The sequence below is a fragment of the Lathyrus oleraceus genome, chromosome 4, assembly GCF_024323335.1.
Source record: "Lathyrus oleraceus cultivar Zhongwan6 chromosome 4, CAAS_Psat_ZW6_1.0, whole genome shotgun sequence".
NCBI lineage: Eukaryota > Viridiplantae > Streptophyta > Magnoliopsida > Fabales > Fabaceae > Lathyrus > Lathyrus oleraceus.
In genome coordinates, this window is record NC_066582.1 from 98,500,554 (window position 1) to 98,527,500 (window position 26,947).

The 26,947-nt window shown below is 35.2% G+C and overlaps 2 protein-coding genes across 2 annotated transcripts; one reads left to right on the plus strand and one right to left on the minus strand.

Moving 5' to 3' along the window:
• The first annotated feature begins 8,433 nt into the window (after positions 1-8,433).
• On the plus strand, positions 8,434-9,835 carry LOC127073663 (peptidyl-prolyl cis-trans isomerase CYP26-2, chloroplastic). The gene is made up of 2 exons (XM_051014840.1): positions 8,434-9,483; positions 9,641-9,835. The coding sequence occupies exons 1-2, from the start codon at positions 8,621-8,623 to the stop codon at positions 9,741-9,743; spliced, it is 966 nt and encodes a 321-aa protein (XP_050870797.1). The 5' UTR covers positions 8,434-8,620; the 3' UTR covers positions 9,744-9,835.
• Positions 9,836-9,888: 53 nt separating this feature from the next.
• LOC127073662 (uncharacterized) lies at positions 9,889-15,006 on the minus strand. Its single transcript, XM_051014839.1, has 8 exons — positions 14,745-15,006; positions 14,447-14,666; positions 13,434-13,557; positions 13,022-13,353; positions 11,533-12,384; positions 11,117-11,246; positions 10,710-10,909; positions 9,889-10,220 (listed from the first exon to the last, which is right to left on the minus strand). The coding sequence occupies exons 1-8, from the start codon at positions 14,840-14,842 to the stop codon at positions 10,119-10,121; spliced, it is 2,058 nt and encodes a 685-aa protein (XP_050870796.1). The 5' UTR covers positions 14,843-15,006; the 3' UTR covers positions 9,889-10,118.
• Positions 15,007-26,947: the final 11,941 nt, after the last annotated feature.

Genomic DNA, 26,947 nt, shown 5'->3' on the forward strand with positions numbered 1-26,947 from the left:
GAGAAGTAAGTAGTTTTATCCTGGGGATGTAGAAGGGTCATCGTAGGGTCATCGATAGGTCATTGAAGGCAACATTTGTGAGGATACCTTAGCATTCGAAGGGACTATCATCATTTAACCGTAGGCTACACCGAAGGGTCATCGAGGGACAAAATCGTATTTTTCGAAGGCAACATCCGAGGGACTATGATGATTTTACCGAAGGGTCTTTGCTAAGGATATCCCCATATTCGCGGGACATGACCGTAATATTGTAACCGTGGGGTAATAAAGAGAGGTCTGATGTCATTTATTTAAAGTCCATGTTTTAAGTCCATTAGGTAATTATGATGATACCGCATTAAATCGATACATTAAAATCAACATTACATTAAAAATTAATATAGTAAAATTAATTAGGCAATCAACATGAATCTTCACATTAAAGTGAAATAATTTAGAATCCCTCTCCATGAAGGCTTCCCATGCGTAAAGCGGAGTACCTAACCGGCTATTTCTTCGGAAGTATGCTAGCCTTTACACCATGAACACACGGATTAAAGCATAAAAATACAATTGGAAATTGCATCATAAGATAAATATAGCAGCCAAGAATTTAGGCCAAACAATGCAGAATCATCATTAAGTAAACATGAAATAGGCAGCAAAAAGCAAAGCAGCCCCTGGCCCGGTCGCCTCTGCTTCGCCTAGCGAAGGCTCAGCGAAGGCTCGCTGCGGGCTCGCCTAGCGATGAGCTAGCGAGCGGCCACGGGTTTGAAATTTGAGAACATTATGACCTCAACCTGCAGCATGGCTTATGGCATCCAACATACAATTATATGGTTCAGTTTCACAATAGGCAAACACATTTAAATTCTCATGCAAGACTTCAAAATGTTTATGAATTCAATTATAATCCACAAATTAAGAACATGAAGTGGTACCATATGCCAATTGAAAATACAAAACGATATCACATGCAAATTAAGATACTAAAGTGATACCACATGCAAAATAAGGACACCAAATGATAATCATATGCCAATTAAGAAGCTAAAGCGATAATAGTGAGGCTAACCTGTTTGCAAATCAAGTTGTAACCTTGAATTGGCGAGCCGGATTGAGTTGGACGGCGGTAGCTTCGGAGTGAATAAACGGCCTTCAGGGTTTCCGCCTTCTGAATTCTTTGGATCAGCAGGGTTTCTGTGTTTCTCCCTCTGGATGCGTGTTTCCGTCCGTCTTCGTCCGTCTGTGTGTGTTTTTTCGTAGCAGAGGAGCAGGTATTTATAGTAGAGGTAGTAGTGACCTAATGGGCTTAAAATGAGGTCCAAAAATCTCAAACTTCGCAAGCTTCGCTAGGCGAAGGAATTGCTCGCCTAGCGAGCAAACTAGGTCTGGGCCTTTTCCTGGATCTGACGCTTCGCTGGGCGAGTGCCATGACGAAGCATTCGCTAGGCGAAGGGATTGCTCGCCTAGCGAGCAAGCTATTTTGGGCCCCTTTTGGATTGGGCCTGTTGTGAGCTGGGCTTTTGTTCACTTGATGTCGGTGCCTTGCAGAATAAGTCGGAGGGTCTTGAGAAATGCTTTGTAATACCAACGGGCAAATTTTGGGGTATGACAGGGTGATTAGCTCGGATCAACTGATACTCAAAGTGATTTCCCCTGACTGGATTTCTTTCACTTTATCAATTTCCTCAACTGTATATTGTTGGAATTTCTTTGATGTTAAGTGTTGAATCCCAAATAAGATTATTCATTCAAAAATGGTAATTTTAATGCAATGCTTATGCAAAAATTTGAAATCAAAGTTTATTATATGAATGGGTGAAATATAGTGAACGGGTCACTGATAAGAACATAATGATGACCTAGTCATTCACAGTATGCAAGTTTGTACGATCAAATGGTTAACAAAAATCGTTTGGAGTCAAGTTAACACAACCTTGTTGTAGTATGCTTTCAGAATAAACTCTGCCTCAATTAGGTCTTTTAAGGATTGTAACGTGGTCTGGTTCACGGTTTTTTTGAAACAAAAGGATATAAGGATCAAAATTTATTTTTTACCCACCCCTTCTTCTTGATGATCTCCAGTTCCTATGTTCAGTTAATTCAATACACGCATTCGACTTCGAAGGTGCAGAAGTGAAAATGAGGATTCAAGATGAGATTTTCTTGAAATGGCAGTCACCTTATTTTGTTTTTGTTGAGGATTTAATGACCTCTTTTGATTTATTTATTTTATCCCTAATTTTTCCTGGACCGCTTCTTTAAAGCTTTCGGTTCACCGGGATGCCCTAACTTTTGCCTAAGTCATTTTGTGGTATTTGACTTAGCGGACTTTTTTCTGTTTTTTTAAACGTGTTGACTGTCACATTATTGGTGGATGAGGATCAACCAACACTAATTTTAGCTTTTCTCAACTTCTTCGACACTTCAACGTGTGCGCGAAGGATAACATGTGGTTGAACCTAATTGGAGGGTGTACATATGGACGATTTTTTTGAAAGATCGAATGCACGGTCAAACTATCTGAACACAACTACCCTGCCACAGGTTAAGATTAAGGGTTTTAGATCCGAAATAAACACCAACTTCTAGGCTCAAAGTGGTTGACTAGGGATTAACTCCTTATCTCTTCAGTGTTTGGGGATTTGAAACAATGCCTTACATCATCGACAAGGTTTTACTCAAAAGCATACCACAACAACTTCAGGTGTTTCGTTTTCATCACCCTCCTTCCAATCTTTGTTAACACAACGGTTTGATAAACAAAAGTGCATGAGAGGAGTATTTTTGTTTTTAACATGAATGAAAAATGAGTGAATACGAATGGATTAATTCAAAAGATGCATAAACATTTCATTAATCTTACCAATTCAAAGAAAACAACAATGCTTAAAAGCAATTAACAATCAACATGCGAGGAAACTACAAAAGAAATGTTGAAACAACCAAATGATTGCCAGCTTTAGGGAATGACTTCTTCAAACTTGATCCATTAACTTAGGGGGACACCCCTTGAGATCTTCGCACTTATCTGGTCGATGGGTTAACGTTTACCACCAAGCTTCCTTCTTGAAAGTCTATGTACCCATTGTCAATCAACTGTTGTACTTTGGCTTTGAAAGCATTGCAGTCTTCGGTTGAATGCCCTTCTGATCCGGCATGATATCCACATTGCACATTTGGGTCATACCCGGGTGGGTAAGGTTGTGGAACCGGCTTAAGAGACTTGGGAACCACCAACGAGTTTTGAATCAGAGGCTGCAGAAGTTGGCTATATGTCATGACGCTTGGATGACGAGGGGCATTTCTTCTTTCCAAGTTAGTTTGGGGCCTAAGCTGATTTTGACGTTGATTTCGATATCTTGGGCCTTGGGCTTGTTGATTTGGATGAGGAGCAAACCAGGATTGTTTGTAATGAAGACCAAAAGGTAGTGTTTGTTGGTATGGCACTTTGGGCAGTGCTAATTGCTCATTTCCAGCCACTTGAAGGTTGGGACCAACAAGCTTTTTGACATTGGCACGATGATCTTCAAGTTCTTTTCCTTCAATCTCATCGTTGAACGCAACCCTCTTGGATCCACTACTCATTTCTCTTTTTCTTTCGTTGGTATGAGTCGTGACATTGGAAATCCAAGGTGATATCTCAATGCTCTTACCAGGAAATGATGATATCTCATTAGCCACATCCTTGACCTCTTCCTTGTGGTACAAAACCTTGAGGGGTTTCAGGGGTCCTTTCCCTTTCTCATTACCTGGCCCAGAAATCAAGATATATGTACCTGAGCCTTCCTCCTTGAGTGTTGGTGACCTTATGTCAATCAATCTTTGCAGCTTGAGCTTAAAACTCTTGCATTCCTCGATGGAGTGCCCCATTGTTCAAGTATGGTATCCGCACTTGACCTTCGGGTGATCTTCTTCAAAGAAAGCTATATTGTATTAATCGAAGAAAACATTGTTTTACCCAAAACAGATGAGGAGCGGACGTATACCACACATCGAATGGATTTACAAATCAACATTCGGAAAAACGTCACTTATCTTAACTCGACAATTGTGGCCGAAACATTGCTTTACGTCGCCTTAAAACAAGATGTTTTTCATTTTGAAAAGGTTTTTCTGATCAATCGCACAACGGCGAAAAAAAGAGTTTGATTGGTTGGATGTATTTTTGGGCTTGAAAGACGAGTATTTATGACTGGCAAGCTCTTACAACTTGTGTCTAATACTCGGGACTACGTCTGGATATTTCATCCAGGTAATCTTTTTCTTTCAATTTTATTGAGAAAATGGTTTGAATACTTACAAATATTTAGAAGAGAAGACGAATACTTATGGCTGACAAGCTCTTACAGCTTGGGCCTAATATTCGGGATTACGACTAGATATTTCATCCAGGTAATCTTTTTCTTCGGATTTTTACTGAGAAAAATACGCTTGAATATTTATAAATATTTGAAGAGAAGACGAATACATAGGGCTTGCAAGATCTTACAATTTGGGCCTAATATTCGGGATTACGACTAGATATTCCATCCGGGTAATCTTTTTCTTCATATTTAATTATGAAAATATCTTGAACAATAAATTAAAATAACTAAAGTACAGAGGTTTGAAATTAAATTAATGTACAAATGTTTGAAATTATTGAAAGTTAAGTTGATATTTCTTAAGAGCTCATTGTAAGAAGGCCCAAGAGTAAGCCATGTGACCGGAAACCAATCGAAATTGAAAGCAATTGAATTTAGCTCTAAGCTAACTTAGAGTGGATTCATATAAAAATCACTCTATAAGAAGCCGAGCACCTGAATCTATGCATCTAAGCGATTTCAAAAGTTAAATTAAATTTTAACTCCAAAATCACAATGCAAGAATAAACCAAACAGCAGCATCAAACGTAAGCATATATTTACATGATTTATATATTACATGGACACTATCTATTTAAAATAATACATCAATACATAGAAATAACAAATAACTATCATAAAAACTTAAAATGGAAAGAAATAATGTTGAAACAAATCATTAACTAAATAAAATCAAAAGAAATATTAAAAAAGTAATAAAAATAAATAAATAAATATATTATAAAAAGTATGAAGAAAAATAAATGAAGAGGTTTTACTGTTGGTGTTCTGGCTTTGGTATATGCACAGTTTGATTAAGAAACTCTATCAACACCACATGATACATATATAGAAAATTTACACTATGACAAATACATGGTAGAAAATATCCGATAGTGGTATAATTTTTCAAATAAAGTTGGAGATAGCATCACCACCAAAAAGGTATGTTGTCCCAACTTCTCAAGAGTTGTTGTATAATAAACCTTCTATTTCAATTTAGAGATAAAAAAAAAATGGAGAACAAAGTTCATTAAAAAAAATATTAATGGAAAATCATAAAATATAAATTAAATGAATTAATTTACAAATTAAGTAGAGGGCGGTAACAAAATAAAACTCAAAGGCTGGATACACAAACAAAATTAATTTCAAAATAGTTCCCACTAACACCATGTCACTTGTATTTTATTGTCAATTTTCAATCCTAATGAATCAAACAATCAAGCAACTTATTCTTAAACTTTATTTCCAAAGCTCATTTTATTTTTATGCTGAAACATTATTTAGATCATCAATATGAGAATAACTATAAAAAATAATAAAAATCAATTAAACATGATGTTGGAAGTTAGTGTGAAGGCTAATGCCGGTGAAATGAAAGAAAAAGAGTGAGTCTACCGTGAGTGAGAGAGGGTAATGGTGTTGTTGCCAAAATGGAAATAGCAGTATGGTTTTGCAATTGCTTTTTCTTTTATTTTGCTTTGAATGAGAGAATCGAGTATCTGATCCGCCGCAGTGTTGTTTACTTGGTGTGTTGTCTTCTTAACTTTCAACAATAAAATGACTATATATACTACTTAAGCTAGGGTTGTGAATTTTCTAAAAGACAAGAATGACCCTCTCTTATAATTATTAGTGTAAAATAAAATAAAAAATTAATTAAAGTCAATAAAATAAAACACATTAAAATAATCATAACAAAACCGAAATTAAATTACAAACAATTCTAATTAATCATTTCGAATATTTTGACAAAGAGATAAAAACAAACGGACTAAAATAAATAAAAATCGGATGCAAAAGTGCCCGAAAAATTAAAATGAATGCACCAAAATGATCAGTGCGAAATAAACTTATTGGAAAAATACAACGTTTCTTTTAATTTTGAAATAAATTTTAACTGGTTAAACAGGCTCGAGCTGATCAAAAAGTAACCGAAAAATTAGCTGAAAAATAAATTGAGCATACCAGATTAAACTACGCGAAACGTAGATTAATAAAGCTGATGTGCGTGCGTGCGTGCGTGCGTGCGAGGGTGCCTGCGTGCGTGCGTGTGTGTGTGTGTGTGTGTGTGTGTGTGTGTGTGTGTGTGAGAGAGAGAGAGAGAGAGAGAGAGAGAGAAGTGAGTGGGTGTTGGTGATATTTTTTTCTTTTATTAATTAACCTAATAATTTATTCCTTGAGAGGATGTATGCACAACATCTGACAACGGCAAAATATGTCGCTGGTGTTGATGAACATGTTATGCAACATAGAGCATACACATTGAGAGCATACATGTTGTACTTGATTGACACGTCCATTTTTATGGACAAGAGTGCATATTACGTGGATGTGGTCTACCCCTGATACTTTGTTGACTTGGGACGAATTCATGAGTATAATTGGGGGACACTTGTTTGGTCTATCTGTACTTCAAGTTAGCTAAAGATTGTATGTGGAAGACCAAAGAGATGTTAGCTAACTATACATTGTTGACGGTAATATATTTGCATTCCTTACTATTTTTGTACCATTTTCATATCACTTGTGCTACGCCGTTACTAATAATTCATATGTACCATTTTCAAGCATAGATCCTCAAACACTTTCCAGACATAGTTGGATGGTCATATGTTGATACCTATATTAAGGATATGACTTGTGATTGTGCATTCAGCCCTCTCAGAGGAAATCGGTCGACAAAGTCATTCAGAGTATATCTTGATCGCATGGTAGTAGATGATATACACTTCTAGGCGTACGTAGATCATTGCTAGACATGTCCTTTGGACGACATAGCCTTCTACTCTGGATGATTGGCTTGTGGATCACATTTGATGTATCCGCATTTTCCTGAGCGTGTCATGCACCAGTTTAGATATATGCAATTTATTCCTAGAGGCCCCTCTGATTATGCTCCTCATATGGTTCGCAAACATGTAGATGTCATGTATGATTATTACCTTAATCATCTGGTATCAGATGACACACGAGATACCCTAGCTCCTAGCGACTAGAGTTGTGCACACGACTATGTCGCTTGGTATTTCAGGGTGTGACATCCTTATATGACCCTGAATGCTCCGTGAGATCCATTTAGACTATCTCATTAGGAGATACTAGAGGACGAGCAGACTATGGTTGATCATACTATTGATGTGTTGCCTAGATATAGTCATATCATGGATCTTGCGCAAACAGGTATAGACAAAGTCTTTCTGAAAGGCTCTGAGGGGAGAGACGTCGCGGATGTCATCCTTACTGAGACACAAACAACACCGCAGTACAAGAGGCAACGTAAAAATAGAGGGATCCGACATATGTAGTAGTGTAGTATTTGTATTAGTATTTTGTAGTAATGTAGTATTTTATTATTGTGATTGTATTATGGATTGATTTATTCATATGATATTTTCATCTTGGGTATTAAGTCTATGATTTAATCTATAAAAAAATTATTATGAAAGTATAGTTTTAATACACAATCTATTACATCGGTGTATTTCATAAAAATAAAAAGTCAATTTATTATCATGGGAAATACGGAAGTGCGTCTCTGTAACTTGATACAGAAATGCATCTTCGAATCAATTTAAGACAAAATGAGTGTCTAGCATTTAGGAATGCATGAGGTGCACATAAGATTATTACGAAAAATGCATCTTCAGATCAATTTAAAACAAAATAAGTGTATATCAGTTAGGAGTACATGAGATGCACATAAGATTAATACGGAAATGCATTTTCGGATAAATTTAAAGCAAAATGAGTGTCTCAATTAGCAATTCATGAGGTGCACATAGGATTAATACAAAAGTGCGTCTTCGGATCAATTTAAGACAAAAAAAATATGATCCATTTATACATGCATTGTGTAAAATGGGTGGGTTCGAACATGCATTTTCAAATTTTTCAGAGGGTATTTTGGATTTTCTTAGAATGCGCATCTCAATAACTTAGGTGGGAGAATCAATCCAAAAAAAAATTGCAGGAATGTCATATTGGTCTATATCTAACTAAGCCCAACTGGGCAAAGAAAAAGCATGGCATCCGCAAATTTTTTATAAAGGGACCCACATACAAAGTACATAAAATTATGATATGTAACAAACAATTGTCTGCCATAGAACATAGCTATTTCCATTTTTCTTATCCACGAAATCTCTTCAGTATCCATTTACTCTATCTATATTGTTATTCTGTCTTTCATTTATTTTCTACAAAAAATGAACGGCTGAATCATAGAAATTGTAGCAGAATTAGACACATAAAGCAATTCCTAAGCAGTCCTAATAGAAACAGAAATGCTACAAAACCCAAGAATACTGCGAACTTCCCCTCAACCATTCAACCTTCCAACTCAGACATCAACACCATCACCTTCATCATTCCAACTATTGGGCACAAGATCACATTTTCCAATCCTCAAACAGCAATGCAGATTGTCGCGTAGAGAGCTCGCAATCTACAGCAATTCTTGCTTGCTGCTTCTTTTGGCTGATGGATCCAGGGCAAGAGCAGAAGATGTTACCAACAGTGACCAACTGGGGGACAGTTTGACTAACACTCCCAGCTGCACTGAAAGAAAACCTACAAAACAAGTTTTCTTTGACATATCTGTTGATCGCGAACCGGTTGGTCGCGTTACTATGGAGCTCTATGGAGATGATGTCCCTGTAGGAGTTGAGAGGTTTAGCAAGATTGTCAGTGGAGCTGCTGGTATAAGCTACAGAAGGAAAGAGTTTGTCAAAATCCTGCCAAATTACGTCCAACACGGTGGTCTTAGATCATATGGGGTGGATGCAGAACTAGCTAACAAGACAGGAAGCAATTTGGCTACTGAAAATCTTGTTGAGGAATGGGAGAGAATGTATGAGAAATGCCCGGGGACTAAAAATGTGGCTGGAAGTGTAGGAATCATTGTGAGAGATCCATCAAAACCTCCTCCTAAGTTTAAACTGGTTGCAAGACTAGGAAAGCTTGAGATTGATCAGGAAGAAGTTGGAACAGATCCTAATGGGACAGAATTCGTCATTGCGACAAAGGACTCGCCGGAATTAGATGCTTCATCTCTGGTAATTGGAAGGGTGGTAGGAGGGATGGAGGTTGTGCAGAGGATCAGTGAGGTAAAAACTGTACAAGAGAATACGAGCTCTCCATACTTTAGGTGAGTATAACAGACAAGTATTTTCTGCCACTTTAGTCATAGAAGAGATCTTTATGTCGAACATGACAAGTTTGAAATAGTAGTCGGAGATATTGAGTACTATCTTTTTTTGTCTAATGCTATCTATTAATCATTTGTATTGATAATGTTTTTGCAGGGTAGCAAAGCTTATAGGTGACAAGAGGGCTGTCGTAGCAGAAAGGGGATTCAACCGTCCTTACTCCAAAGTTGTCGTTACAAACTGTGGTGTAGTACAGTAGAACAAAATTGTATACACTCTTTTCTCTAGTTTAATTCCAGTGTAAGAGAACACATCAAAACACATTCTATGACAATCTCTATCATTATCCAACTCTACGTATCGTCTACCACTTGAATTGAAAATTGAGAAAAACACATTATAGCTCAGTTCCAAAAGGCTAATTAATTAGTAATGAATAACATCAAGGTGCAACCAATTACTATCTTTAGTTGGGAGGAGGATTGGTCCAAAATCATAAGAAAAACCTATTGAACAATAAATACAAAAAATACAGCTTACATGGTTTTCAAATGGAATAACACACCGAGAAAAATGGCAGTATACAATGGTTTAGGGTTCTTGAAGTAAGACATATCTTGCATCTGGGTATAAGCTACCCATGCTCTACATTTTGGTTCGAAATGTGAGTAAGCTTCATTCTTCTTGTAGGTGGAGACTTGAAAAGCTTTCTGATTGAACCAATAGGGTCATCTACCTGCACATATACATGGTATATAGTAAGACGGGAAACTCCTAAAATAACCCATCCACAAGTAATTGAGCAAAAGCAGATGTTCACAGAACATGTCACAAAATTTTTGAGACAACATGAAATGTTAACATCATCAGATTATCATTCTTTCTGTGGACTTAGGATCGTACTAGTATATAATTTATTTTCACTCTGCATGAAACACGATGTGTATGGTTTGCGCAACAGGTTGGGGAAAATGAAACCCGATGAACCCAAACCAACACAAAATATGTGCAATTCAAACATTTATTGTGAGTTTAATGGAAATCATGATTGTACAAAAGACTATTTAAACAATTTAAACCCATAGATATAGCTTTAACGGGTTTTTTCGAATCTCAATTTGTCAAAGAATAGACTCCACAGATTGTTACTAATACTATCCACAAGTTAAATGTATTGTAGAATAGCCCATCCAATGATAAAAGTAATAAGACACACAATATATACCATAATGATGGGCATAGATGACGGAGATGTATTTGGAGAATGTGGCGAATGTTCTTTTGGACGATACAGAGCAGATAATGTTTGTTTCCACCCGGGCTCTCCATCGTCTTCCGATGCAATCCACGGGCAGAAGTGTCTGTGCTGTCTGATTGGATCAAATTCCATTGCCTTCTCAGACAGTGTTGGATTTTTAAACTTACCTGGAAAGCAAAAGAGAGGAGGATTCTTAAATTTTCCACTCATCATATAAATTCTCACAATGACAACTTGACAAGTGAATTGCATACTGTCATTCATGCCAAACATGTAACAAGCAACTGCCGATCAGAATGCACGCACATTCTAGCTTCACATTCAAATACTCAACAGCAATGGTTTACCAAGGAACTATCAAACATAGTGCTTACCTAAACTATTATGTACATCTTCACTGTTAGTTGGGTTCTCTACTCTTCCTTTCACCCCTCGAGTTCCAACATTACTGGCTTCTTTGGTCTTATGTGAAACAGAAAGTGCTTCATCTTCTGCCAAGTTTTTCTGCACAGCAATATTATTGTTAAAATGGACTTCCAAACAACAAGTCCTAGCAAGACTACCTGTAATCAAGAAAGAAAGTCTGTCTTGTAACATACTAATGTAAAAGTGCACAAGAATAATATTTTCTTTCTAAATTTTTGAATGTATTCAAAAAAACGAAGAGAAGGTTGTAACATACTAGTTAGTTCCACATTTTGTTCAGCTTTGTTGCAATAACTACTTGGTGATAATGTTTTTCTACTAATATCATTATCTAGTGCCCGTTTGGCAAACAAAAATTACTAACCTGAGAGCCACTGGGATTTCCTACAGATGAAATCTTCAATCCATCAGTTTTTGCTTGTATGGGCATTTTGTCCTTAAAACTAGAAGATTGTTCTGCAGAATGAGTGCCCTCTAAAGCATTATCTACAACTGAGTCGTGAATACTTGCTTGAGAGTCAGTTTCACGATTTGAAATTTCTCTTGTTTCAGACGATACGGGAACAAGTTGTCCAATAGAGGCATTAACTGTGTTATCAGTTTTCTCCTTAATCCTGGTCTCGTGTGAAGCTGTGTGACTACTGCCCCGATCAACAAAAAAATGATCTCTAATATCATAATCATAAGAAAGACGAGCTCTTAAATTCTGACCAATAACAGGCAAAGATATTATTGCTTTGAAGTTTTGCTTTGTTGGGGGAGGACCCCCTGCAATTGTCATATTTAGACTCGAAGGTGTGTCCTTAGATGAAGTTGCAACGTCGGACATGGCATTATTTATCTCCTCCTGTCTATTTTCAAGATCATTTTCGCCATTCACTTCGGTATATCCTACTAATCTGATTGATTGCACAGGCCGGAGAACTGTACAGAATGCCCACAAACCAACAGTGGCTCCACATAAGGAACAATCTAAAACTGCAGAATTGGGATCCATTTGTTCCCCAATAGAGTACTTGGAATTTTCATCCATTTTCGAACTTTCATTATTGTCAGCAGAAGAGACGATGAGATTGTCATTCTTCGCATCAGTAACTACTTGAGGACAGTATAGAATAGTTGAATTTTTATGCGACTGCCCTGATACATTTTTGCAATCAACCGCATAAGGTAAATAACGGAGTTCCCAACCGCATAAACTTATTAGCCTTTGAGCCTGCATAATTAAACACACACTGACTATCATTCAAAATGGGAGGTAATAAGAAATGCTAAGATATATTGAGAGGGTTTTAAGAGAATAAATGAAATAATGGAAATTTGTTAATACAACAAAAAAAAAACACAAATGCTAACCGGTCGCAAAAATGGTTAAAGAATCAAAATCAAGATTTTATTGAAAATTGCATTTTTTTTAATATCACTGATACATTGAATATTGGGATTTCCAATATAAAACTTCTATACATATATTGATAAATCGCTGCTCTTAGTAAGACCCATATATATAAAATACAGCCATCAAATGCATCGAGCAATTCAATTAAAAAAACCTGTAAACCTTTATTCGACCAATTCAAACATCAAAAGTTTCTACTTCTTTATGATCGCGTAGAGAACCTGGGATTCATTTTAAAAAAAATAGCAGATCGAGCGAGGTCTGTGCTGGAAAGCAACTACCTAAGCCAAAAGCATGTGTGCAACATATCCTAAGTATGTTAATGCACCACTAAAAGGTAAGAAAACATCATCTTGTTTCGTGGGAAAAAAAAAACACTAGAGACCAATATACAGATCCCAGATCAAATACCAGTAGTTGAAGAAATTTTCACCATTGGATAACCTGTTATTACCTGGTAATATAATTTCAGTTCCTCTTGACTACCAACATCTTCTATTCCCGAATTTCCAGCAGATTCATTTCCACACTCCTGCATCAATGATTGTCCAAGAAAGTCATCCAGAAATGGGCTTTGCATGTGGTCTATTACAGAAGATGAAATACGCGGAAGAGAGGACAATTGCAAGAGAGTAGAACAACGTTCTTTGAAATTATCAACTAATGCTGGAGGAGATATGGGAGGAAATCGTGCTAGGGTTTCACTACAGGCATTGTCAATCCACGGACAAAGTAACTTATGTCCATTATCCAACTTTAAACTGAAGACTAAAGCTGCTTTCTCCACTGCAAAGAAATCATTCCGGTAAGAAAATTTATACAATTGAGCATTTTGTAAACTTTATAAATAAAAAACAATGGCATACCCTGCTGGTGATTCCAAGACGCTGGTGTAGAGAACAGAAGACGTGCCCCACATTCTTCACAAGTTATGGTGTCAACGTCCACATTGATCCAACCTCTTCTAGCACAATTGACAGCACTTACTTTCTATAAATATCAGACAAAAAATGAGTCTTAAAATTTGAGGAAAACAGGATGTAGGAGGGTGATATGATGAGTTTGTAGTTAACATCCTGATTTTAATCATAATATGCCACAACTTTGCGATTATACTTGCCCTCGGCAATTAAGAGTATATGCATAATCCTATTTTGGTGGAATCGCTCTTCTTAATAGTTGAATCATATAATCTACGATCTTTGAAACATTTATGCAATTATGCTTATAAATGAATTTAAATGTATATATGCATTTGAAGTATGATTTAAGGTTTTTATAATCCTACTTGTGATCTATGCTTAGTAACTCAAATTTAACAAATACTTTAAGTGATTTAAGGTTTTCTTTGTTTTACTAATGCTATTTATATGCATATGAGTTAAACTACCTTGTATGCCAAATGTTGATAGTTAAACAAGTCATTCGCGTCACAACAAATAGAAGTAAAGAAGCGAGAGTATATCTTTAATGAAAAAGATGATATGCTATGAATAAAGTGATTTCAGAACTGTTATTATTATTATTCAACAAATATAATAAAAAAAGTATCAATTTTTACTACAACAAAACCCTCTCCATTAAAATCCCTCCTCTCTTTGCAAGCCACACAAAACTGAGGGTTATCCCCCACCCCTCCCCTCCTCTCACCAAACAAAATATAAACATCTATGAGACTCTTTTGGAGAGTATATGAAAACAGTTCATGACATATCCATGAGTTGTTTTTCATCTTATGCTACAGAGTTTTTATCTTATGCTACAGGAATAACTGATTCACAAGCACTCATATATGATAAGAGCTTATGATTAACTTGTTTATCCAAACACTACCTAAATTGACAAAAAAAAAATACAGCATTTAGAGTCAGAAAAGAACCTTGGGTTTAGCAAACCATGAAATAGACTTAAATGTAGCCAATCTCTTCATGAAATCAGCGCGATCCCACGGTCGACACAGATGACCTTGGGATTCTGCTGCAGTAGCTGAAGATAACTGATCATCCCCTCTCCTATCCATTACTCCTCCTGATCCTGATACAATTGACTGAAAACCACGTTTCTTACCCCTAGAACTTGATAATTGCACCCCGGAAGAACTGAAAACACAAACACATTACTCAAATATAAATCACACACAAACACATGTATGCTATGAATGTGAGAATAGTTGGAACCTGGAGTTGGAGAATGAAGGATTATTGGACGAAGATTTGGATGAATGGAAGAGCTTATCCATGATGGAACGAAACCTTTTCTCTGAATCTTGGTTCATTCTGTTTCTTCAATTGAGTTTCAGTTTCGTATCAAATCAAATGCGTTTGTGTGTTGTTGTATTCATCTCTCGATTCTTTCTCCGAAAAGAGAAGACTGAGTGGAATTGAAGTAGCGGCTGAGTGGCTATGGTGATTTTGTTTCTACTTTACAGGCCCGTTTCTACCGAGTTGGGCTCATCTAGGGCAACACTATTTACACCCACTATTATTAGTAAATGTAAAACTGAAAAGAAAAATTCTGGCACATATTAAAAAGTTATTAGATAAAAAGGAGAGAGGAAAATAAATGCCCAATAACTCAATAGCAACATTAGGGAGAGGAGAGAAAAATTGATTTTTTTACGTAATTAATCAAGTTTTTTTTTTAAAAATCCAAAATAACTTTGTTTTTAAAAAAATTCTCAAAGTATCCCACTTTTAGGTGGAGGCGTCAATTGGATTGACGTCTCCTCTTAAAAATATAGTGTATGCGTCAATTGGATTGACTATGACACATGGTGCAGCCAATTCAATTGGCTCCCATGTGTATTTCTTCAAAGGAGATGTTAATCCAATTGGCACCTCAGTGTACTTTGCAATTTTTTTTGTTAAACGGTCTACGTGATACATAATTTCGAAATAGGACCAATTGATATTAATATAAATTCTCGTTTACACAAAAAAAGCCTAATGTTAATGATCGGGATCACCTAACCGACCTCCGGTCCCACATCCCTTAGCTACCCGAACCCGTGGCCCTAACCCGCGTTGATGATTCACCACTGGTGTTTGAGCATATGAGGGATCAGGAACATCACTACCAACTATAGGAGATGGCCTGTTGAGATAGTCAGACAAATCGGCATAGTCTTGAGTATGCATCGAAGGTGTACCGTCATAGTTGAGTTTATGACCCATGCTAGAGTAGTTGGGTTGTGTTTGACTTATTGGTGGGCGACCGGGACGGTTGAAGGGAGACATGGGTGTGAATGGTGCGTCGAGGAAAGGTTAGAAAGATTGTTGGGGTGTTTGGTAGAGATAGGGTTGTCGAAGGTTTTGGTTTTGTGAGGTTTAGGCTTCTTGGCTATGGTAGGAGGAGGGACGGTTGGTGTTCAATGATCGTTGAGTGTTTTGGCTAAGGCGGCTTTGGTAGGGTAATGTGTTGGGTGCGAAGCGATGTTGGGTCTCTGGTTGATGGTCTATTTGTTGGTGGTGGTACGGGGTATGCTCTTGGTATTGTGGTTGGGTGTATGGCATGTTATGGTTGAATGTTTGTGTGTTTGTGAAACGGAAAGTTTGACGGATAGGGGGTTGTGTGTAGCGGGACTGACAATGTTGTTGGGGTTAGATGTTGAGGCGTTTGGTGTGTAAGTTTGTTGGCGTGGGTCGTATAGATACATTTCCTCGACGCTGAACTCAAAACCAACCGATTTGTACCAAGCCATATAAGTACGACTTGGTTTTTCTTCATTTTGCATCACTGCGTCAGTTAAGACATGGTCATGGCGGTGCTTCCATTTGCGACACTCAGATCTTACAAAGCTTTTCCATGGATTGAAGTTCCATTGGTCGTTAACTTTGCGCATATGCCATTCTCCTAGGCTTGCTGAGGGATTTGAGATGTGATGAAACATACCGAACTACAACTTCACACGATCACTGTTGTGCATGCAGTCCATACGGTTGCGTCTTCTTCGTTGAATTCATGGTCATGATCCAAATTTAGGTATGGACGCCAAATAAACTGAAATGTGAAAGTAACTTGGATTATAAACTTGGTAGAAGAAGTTAACAAATTATAACGAAATAATGAGGTTATTATCCATACGTCTGTCGGTCGAAGGTGATCTAAGAGATTGTGATACTGGATAATACAGTGTCTAGGACATCTGTTATAACTCATACCACGTGCCTACCATCTACACCAAAAAGGTTAAAATATTAGTTAGAGATAATAATTGTTAAAGTAAGTAAATATATAGCATTTTAAACAACTTACTTTTGTGCATACGGGAATGTGAAAGGGTTGTTGTTGACGGGCGCTAGGGACGGTAGTCTTGACCAACCACATGCTTGGAGCAAAACAGCACATCCAGAAAAGGTGGATGTGTCTTTGTGTGAATTTTTACACAAAGAACTATAAAGATAGGCCAGACAAGCGGATCCCCAACTATAACTTCCTATTTTATCTACATGTCTTAGTAAAGGTAAAAACATGACATGCATACTAGAACCACTACCTTCAGGAAATAAAAAAAGAACCAATTAAAAGCATAATGTAACACCTAGTTTTTATTATTCGAGCCTCTTCGGTAGAATGCTCATCTAAATGTAAATTGTTATAATATAACTTAAGGTGTGAAAGGAGTATACATTGACCTCTTGAGTTATCATCTAACAAATCAGTATCCAAGAGGTCCATGCAAATTGAATTTGTATAATTGGTTTTACCATTTACAGCTTTACCTTCAATAGGCAGTCCCAAAAGCATGTAGACGTCTTCTAACGTCACGGTACACTCACCGGTTGGAAACCATAATGTGTGTGTCTCAGGATATCATTTTCCTCATAAAGCAAAAATGAATTTATTATCCATCGACCAAGACATAATTTTGCTTATATGTCCAAAAACGGCGAGTTCGACATAAGGTTGAATCATTGGATCCATGTGGACATATTCGTGGACCCGAGTACGAAACCTTGAAACATCTTATAAAAGAAACAAGAAAATACTTTACTAAGTTGATATGTTATTAAAAGGTACTATATTAAAAGGTATTATAGACAAATAACCAAAACAACAAAACGCTTACATAAGTTGTTATGTTTGCAATTGTTCCTCTGTGCGATTTGCCCATTGTGAGGATAAACATCTTGTCGGAGATGAAAGAGGTTGGTGCAGATGAAAGAGGTGATTGTAGATAAAAGATTTGATGTTGTAGAGGAAGTAGTGAGTGTTGGTGTAGAAGAAGTGTTAGAGTTACCTTCCTATTTATAGGCAAAAGTGTGGCACATAGAAAAATGTGTTTGCATGTGGTAGCCAAATGAATTGGCGCCCATGTGCATTTTGTACATTGTGTCGCCATTCAAATTGGCCCCTCCATAACACATGCATGACACACCTAGGTCTGAATGCTTGGTTACGAGGTATGCATGCATGCAAGACATGGTGTAGCCAAATAGGTTGGCGCCCATGTGCAAGGATTGTAAGGAGGCGCCAATTCATTTGGAGCTAGTGCTTGCATGTGTGACACGTGGCTTTCCTCTCTCTTGCATGCTGGAAACATCACTTCATAGTAGCCTGTATGTTTGACACGTCATTTTGGACTAGCTTGCATGTGTGACACATCACTTCAGACTAACTTGCATGTGAGACAAATCACTTACATATTTAAGTGTCTTACTATCAACATCCAACACTCAACACACATTCATCTGCAGCAAGAAATAAATTTTCATCTGCATCAAAAATATTACAATGTATTCTTCACCGAAATATAGTGTCAATGCTCACTGCGATGGTGAGACATACGAGTCTGAGTTATACGGATTTTGTTTTCGAAACACCGATATCATTCAACTTACGATCAAGAGAAATGCAAATTTCTTGCATTTGAAAAAAAGAATACAATCCTGCATAGGATCTGGTATTGCATCAAAAATCACGTATCAAAATCCAATATTTTTTAAGAACAGTCAATGCAAGTTTTTCCCGCTTAAGGTACGGGATGATGAAGATGTTGAATACATGTTTGTTAGTCATGAACATTCACGCTGCAATTGTATTGAGTTGTATATTACTCTTCAACCATGTATACCATCTCAGCAATCTCAAATAGCCAGTCAGGATGAATCTGGTGAATTTGATTCAGAAGGTTCAAATGACGTCGACCTAGAAGCAAAAGCAGAAGTCAACAGCGTTGATGAAGAAGAAAAGGAGACTGAGATACAGGTCGATCATATGTTGAACAACGACATTGAAGATGATGATCAACCAGCGCCAATACCGCCTAGTCATGTCTACAATCCGCCTCAACATATGACAAACATGGATTTGCATGACGATGAAACAACCAACCGTATTTTCTATAACTCATATCCATGATCAGAAGGCGAGTTAAAGGTGGGAGACATGTTCCGCACTAAAGAAGAATATGTGTGAGCTATCAAAAAATTCCACATGAACAACTCTGCTGATTTTATAGTGAAACACACTTATTCGAGAATGTATGTCATCGAATGTCGTAACATCCTTTGTAAGTTTCGGTTGGTTGCGTATTACAAAAAGAAAAACGACTCTTGGGATATAACTTCAATAGAGCCCCCTCACAGTTGTATTGCCACTAACGTTGAACAAGATCATCGTAAATTAAGCGTTGCATTGATATGTCAAGACATTCTGCCGCTTGTTAACAAAGACTCATCAGTGAATGTGAGTATAATTATATCCCATATCATGACAAGATATAATTATACTTCATCTTACAAAAAAAGCGTGGATTGCGAGGACAAAGGTTGTTGAACAGGTATTCGGCAACTTGGAGGATTCATACAAAGAATTGCAACTGTTTTTATGGGCATTAAAAACATATGTCCCAAGAAGTGTGGCAATTATGGAGACATTGTCAGGAATGACATCAGACAGAACCTGTGTTACAGGTAATAAAATCTTTCACCGTCTCTTTTGGGCATTTGACCCCATGCATCAAAGGTTTTGCATTCTGCAAACCTATTATTCAAATTGATGGCATTTGGTTATACCACAAATACAAGGGTACTTTGGTTATGGCGGTTGCATAAGACGACAACAACAATGTCTTTCCCATTGCCTTTGCTCTGGTTGAAGGTGAAATGGCTGGTGGTTGGGGTTTCTTTCTTCGACATCTCACAACGCACGTGGCTCCACAAGCCAATCTTTGTTGGTTTCTGATAGACATGCTGTCATTGAGAGTGCATATAACAACCATGACAACGGATGGCATGATCCTCCTTCTACCAATGTCTATTGCATTAGACATTGCACAAAACTTCATGCGTGCAATAAAAGATAAGAATCTTTTCAAGAAGGTGGTGAATGTTGGGTATGCTCTAACTCAGCCGTCATTTCAATATTATCATGATGAAATTAGATTGTCTAATGAAGACGCAGGAAGATGGCTGAATAACATACCAATAGAGTAGTGAACAAGGGCATTTGGCGGAGGTTGTCGATGGGGACACATGACAACAAACCTTGTGGAATGCATGAACGAGGTATTCAAAGGCATTAGAAATCTGCCAATAACCGCCTTGGTCAGATCAACCTATTATAGGTTGGGTTCTACGTTCGCAACCAGAGGTGAAAGATGGAGTGCGGTGTTAATGTCTGGGCAAGTATTCAGTGAGTGTTGCATGAAAGTCATGAAAGAGGAGAGCATTAAAGCTAATACACACGCTATAACAATCTTTGACCGTCATGGGAAAAATTTCAGCGTCTAGGAGACAATGGATCACAACGAGAGGAGACCAAATTTGGCTTATGCTGTCAAACTAAACAGAAGTTGGTGCGACTGTGGACTATTCCAGGCCTTCTGCATTCCTTGCTCCCATGTTATTGCAGCATGCGCATATACTCGCCAAGACGCTTACATCCATTTATCTGATGTGTACAAGGCTGTCACCGTCATGAATGTATATAATAAAAGCTTCTCAGTGCTACCAATGGAGGAATATTAACCTCCATACAAAGGTGACATAGTTTGGCACAATGACGAGATGCGTAGAAAGAAAAAAGGAAGGCCAAACAACACACATATTAGGACAGAGATGGATACGATAGATAAAATGATAAGACTATGTAGTATTTATCATCAACCAGGACACAACAAGAACAATTGCCCCAATCGAGGAGCATCATATGGGTCATAATCTTTTTGTAACATTGTATTTTTGTAACCTTTAATTTTTATATATCATTAAGTTTTTGGTACACAACAAACATCACTACAACATAAGCAAACTGAAAACAAAATATTTCTAATTAATTACAACAATCAAATTGATATCATCTCGTCTGAACATCATTTCCCTAACATCCTTATCAGTTTTCATTCGCACCCAACCAAAGATATTGTTGAGTCTCTCAATACTTCTAATTTTTTCTCATTCTCGTATTTTTCCATCTAACCAACGAACCAACTCCCTCTTCAGTTGATCGAAAGTAGTGATGTTCCAGAAGAGCATCAATATCTGAGGTTTGTCTCTCGCATAAATCACTTTTCCATAGTGACGAAGAACACCAAACATGATTGTCAAATGATTAAATGAGACGTGGAAAAATGATTCACACAACACCTCTATTTATAACAAAAAAATTTACAAAATACACTGAGGTGCCAATCCAATTGGCGTCTCCTTTGAAGAAATACACATGGGCGCCAATTGAATTGGCTGTACCATGTGCCCTAGCCAATCCAATTGGCGCATACACTCTATTTTTAAGAGGATGCGTCAATTGGATCGGCGCCTCCTCCTAAAAGTGGGGTACTTTGGGTTTTTTTTAAAACATAGTTATTTAGGAAGTTTTCTTGAAAATTTGGATTATTTTGGTAAAAATTTCAGAAAAATGTTCTATAATTCACTGTGCTTTTTGGAGTGTTTTAGAGAGAAACAGTGTTTCAAGAATTCCCCAATTAAATTTAAAAAATAAATCAATTTTTCTTTTTAAGATTAAGATGTCTCATGACTTAAACTTTTGTTTAATATATAATATTTATATTTTATTAGAATGACCCATAGTCTTGAACTCTATCGTTGTTACCAAAATGCACACAACCTTTTCTTACATGTGTTCTTAAAATAAATTAAAAATATTGCACGACAATCATAGTTTAGTGAATGCTCTAGAAATTTTACCTAGAATTCCATAAGTGACTCCACTTTTACATTCATAAATGTGAGTCTATCAATAGTACTCTAATAATTAGATAATTTACTCTACATAAGTATATACTTAATAAAGAGTTTATATCATCTCATTTCATCACCTTATAACTTCTTATTATCCATTCAACATATTTTCACCACTCTTTCACTAACATTTTTATCATCCTTATTGAAACATGTCAAACGTCTAAAAATTTCCTCTGTCGGTTGGAGTTCCACAGTGATAACAGATAAAATACAATTTTAAAAAATGGTGAAAAGAGAAATAATATCTCAAAGGATGAACATATTTTTATTTAATTAATTTAAGAATATTTTTAATCTATAATATTTTTGAATGCATGAATTTAACTACTATTTGTGGTTTATGTAAATAAAATCATATATATTTACTAAGTTCATTGTTTTCCTTTTTTACCAGAAATCCAGGTAATTCAGAAACAAGTTATAGTTGTTGTTCTACCAAATCTAGACTAAAACAAAGTATCTCAATTTTCCAGGTATTTATTTGTGTCACAATAAATCATATTATATTCAAACGAGTCAAATGGTTTGAATGTATTTCTTTGATGATATGACATTTGTCCTGTATTTGTAATTTTTTAAATCTCAATAGCGCATTCATAAAGAGATGTACGAAGAATTGATTCGAATCTTTATAAGGTAAAAAAAAATTATATTACACTACTTACTATTAATTTTACTATGTTTTTCTCTAAAAAAAATCTAATTTAAGAGTCTTACATTTTTTCTTTACTACGGAAAACAATTGTGAGGAAAAAGAAAATACTTCGAATAAAGATTTCATGTTCGACGTTCCTCTTAAAGAACGTCATTGATTACACAGTATTTATATTACTTTGCATGCTTCGATATAATTTAGCATATATTTGCTTACCATTTTCAAAGTGTAATAATATTATTTTTAATGCGACATACAATAGAAATCTCATGAAAAGAAAAACATACATTTATTTTTCTCTGTTGTGCGCTTTAAAAAAAGAGGGCAGACGCTAGTTAGTAATAATGTTTTACCTTTCTTTAAAATATAGAACTTGGGGGTGGTCTAAGTCGATCAAAAGTTTAGACCCATTCTAAGCATTAGAAATATGCATTTTTCCAAATACTGCAAGCATCGTAGGTAGATGGTAAAATATATGATTAAATGGGGGAAATATAGCCAAAAGACATACAAATAGGAAAGTATCATACATGTGTTTTGCTTGCATATTGTATGTGTTAGTACGATAATGGTCGACTCAATAACATATGTGTTTGAGTTGGCAAAATTCATAAGCTCGTTTCCACATTCTTCCCATCGGGCTATTTCAATAATGGATTCAGTTTCATTTGTCAAAGCTATGTTAGCATAAGCTTTCTTATTGGCTCCATGAATTTGAGTCTTGACAACTTCATGCAAAACTGCAATCAAATATGAATTTCAAGGATTAAGGACAATGTCAAAGTAATTAAGAAAAATATAACAAACAAAACAACATGTTTAGCAATGTGGTTATTGTAAATGTACCATATAAGCAATCAGACTTAAAATGTTCATCATGAAAATCAGAGATGGCCTTAAAATTATACTGATGTTGAGGGAAATCAGGAATATCAATCCTGAACACGGTTGTATCGCCACTGAACAACAAAATTAGTTTGTTGTCATAAACCTTGTGCTACAAAGAATTGACCACAGGCTCACCGTTATACAACATATAAGTATCATACTTATTCAGTTTATCAACCCACTGTTTGAAGTCTCTACTGTAGGTAATGACTTGTATTTATTCTCCCTACATAATAAAACAAATATGGGAGTGAGGGTGTTTTAATTGAAATTCATGAATCCTACAAACGGAAGGGATGTAATATTTACCTTTGCATCTTGTATAACCAACTCAAGTTGTTGGCCGCTTCGCTTTCTAACTATCCAGATGTCGACAATATGAATGGACATCTTCCATACTTTGATCCCTTGTTTCAAGTCACCAATAAATATAGGAGGTCCTGATATTCTTCAGTTGCAGAACAGAAAATCATAAAGTATGAATTGAGTAATAAGAATGCTACCAAAATTTGAAGATAGTTAAAGTTAAAATCTCAAATAGAGAAGGAATAACATTGACATCAAATTATTTCTAGATTTCTAATATAGTTAGGTCAAACTTAGAAGCAGGACGTGAACATAGTTAGCAAAAATATGAAACAACCCAAAAAGCAGAAAAAGCCTTGAATCAACGATGAAAGAATGAACACAATGTCATTGATGAAAACGTGAAATCACAAAGATTAAGAGGATCATCGCAATAATTGGAAATAATAGACATACAAAAAACAAAGACAAACGAGAATGTATACACAAACCTTAAAATGGAGAAAGTAGGAGAACCAGTTGAAGTTTAGTTACAATTGAATATGTGAAGAGGCAATGAGTAGAGGAGTGTTATAATAACCATGGCTATGTGATGCAATGAAAGGGTATGAGAAAGACAAATGTCTTGGAAATAGTAAGGAAATCCAACCGATAATGTGTTGGGAAAATAGAATTTGTAGCGTCATGAATGGTTGAAGGAAAAAGTGCGGAAAGGAGAATATGGCGATATATGAGATTCAATATTTAGGTCAGTGTTGATTGGTTGAAGGAAAAGGTGAGGAAATGTTTGAAGCAAATGCCACATATATTTAATTAGTGTAGTTTTGCAGTTTAATTGATTACTAATCTAACCTTATTTAGTGTTAAATATTTAATTAATCAAGGACATTAATGGAACTCATTTCTATTCTTTTGTAGTGTGTTGATAGTTGAAGATCGGATAGAGAGACCAAAATTAAGTCTACCGATAATGTAGACCCATTAGCAAACTATGAAAAATTAAAATTCAATTGAGATTTTGTATATTTATTTTAAAGTTAAAGATTAGAATGTTAATGAATGACAAATAAAATAAGCTAGGATGACACATAAGATTGCAACATTAAGAATTTTTTAATAAAATTTCAAAAGTAAGAATGAACTATATAATAAAGATGTTAATAATTTTGTTTGTTTGAAAATTTTGATTTGTTTATTCTATATAGAGATAAAGATAAATTACTTAATTAATATAAAATTAAAATATTAAATTTATTTAATCGTTAGTATACTTTGAATTAGCATAAGAAATTATTCTCAATGTTATATTTTAATAGTTTAATCGTGAAAGTATTTTATGTGGCGAACAGATTTCGAATGATCATCACATCCTTCTAACAATTAATTACTTAGCAGTGATAGGCTAATTATAAAAAATATTATTCTAATAAACTTAAATTTCTATATAATACAATTTTTAAATTTTGTATAGTTCAAAATTTTTAGCCCAATTTCATAAAGATAGGTTTAGGCCGAGCTGAGATAGGCTGCTAACCAGTTTCACAATCTTTAGTTATCATCAATTAGTTAGAGTAAAAGCAAAACCCTAAAATATTTTCTATAAATACAACTTGACGCAAAACCTCAAATTATTCACATTTGTTTTAACGGCTCAGAAAAATCGGTTATGGATTTGATTCATTATATTTTTTTAATCAAGGAAATCAAGGTCGAGAGAGTATGAGATTTCTTTCCATTCTTTCGTATTTCTCTACCATGTTTTCTTGATTAAAAAAATGCATTGGATCATCAAATATTTCTCGAATTATTCATATTTGCTTTGATGACTCACAAAATTAGAGATGATTTTGATTCACTGCACTTGTTTTAATCAAGCAAGTCACGGACGAGAGAGTATGAGATTTCTCTCGATTCCTTCGTATTTTTCTAATATATTTTCTTGATTAAAAAAATTCATTGGATCATCAAATATTTATTTTAGTAATTAGTTTTATTGTTCTGAATATCAATATGATGGTGTATTTTTCTTGATGATTTTTGTTGATTTAATTTTTTTGATGTTTTTTTTTTGAATACATGATGGATATTATTTTTATATTTTTTATTTAAAATTAGTTGTATGCTTATCTCATACTCTTTTAATTACTCTTATTTGAAATTAATTGTATGTATAAAAGTAGATTCTTACAATCACACTTATATTTTTTTTAGCATTTATCTTTATTTTCTTAGTTTATTTATTTAGATAAGTAGTATGCTCTTAATGTAAAAATGTATTACACATACCTCCAATCAAAATATTTGAAGTATTAAATCATAATAAATGGTTGTCATAGTTGATAGTGTAAAAATAAGTGCATCATTCATTTTTTCGATTTAAATATTGTAAATTTTGCAATGAATTTTTTATCACGTTTTTATTTGTTAAAATTTTATTTTTTTGTTATTTTTTTCCCCTCAAATTATTTTAGTTGTGTTTGTAATCTAACTAAATATACTTTATTAATGACTCATTAACAATCGGTAGTAATATAGGATCAATAATAGAGACGTGGGTTCAAAAGGTAACATGTCACTTATTCATCTTTAATAAAGTGAGCTCAAATCATTAAATAACTTAACTAAAAAATTAATAAATATATTTTATTAATTAAAATTTCAATTCTACTCATTATGTCTATTTTCCTTTATTAAATGATTTGTATATAACCATTTTTTTGGATAGATTTTACTAGTTCATAGAATATATTAAAGGTTCCTATTATTACATAGTGAGAATATCCTCATATTCCCACACATAATTTTATCTAACTTCTCTTTTTAGAAGCAATGGAAGATATTTTTATATGATAAATCAAAGAGAAATTTATTAAGGAAAAATTTCATTTGATTATAGTATAGGTATATTTAGATAAGGTGGATTAGTTAATTAACAAGTGAAAATTAAAACTCTGTATTGAAATTGGTAATTCAATTTTTTTAGGCCAATTAGGGAGAGTAAAGTTTAGGTCGGGCCAATTTAGAGGTAATAACCCGATTTGCAATACCATGACTTGGTTGGAGTGAAGACAAAACCCTAATTCTCACTCTATAAATACAACTCTTCGTATATTCATCTTTAATTGTATAAATACAACTCTGTGTATATCCATTTTTTTTTGGGGAAATTAAGAGAATCAATGTAGGCTAATAGTTCAGTGCATTTTCTTAATCAAGGCAATCATAGAAGAGATCAGTCTCTTTTCGTTTGTATTTCTCTACTATGTTTCCTTGGTTAAAGAAATTTATTGGATCATCAAATTTTTTTGGTTGCAATCGATTTGTT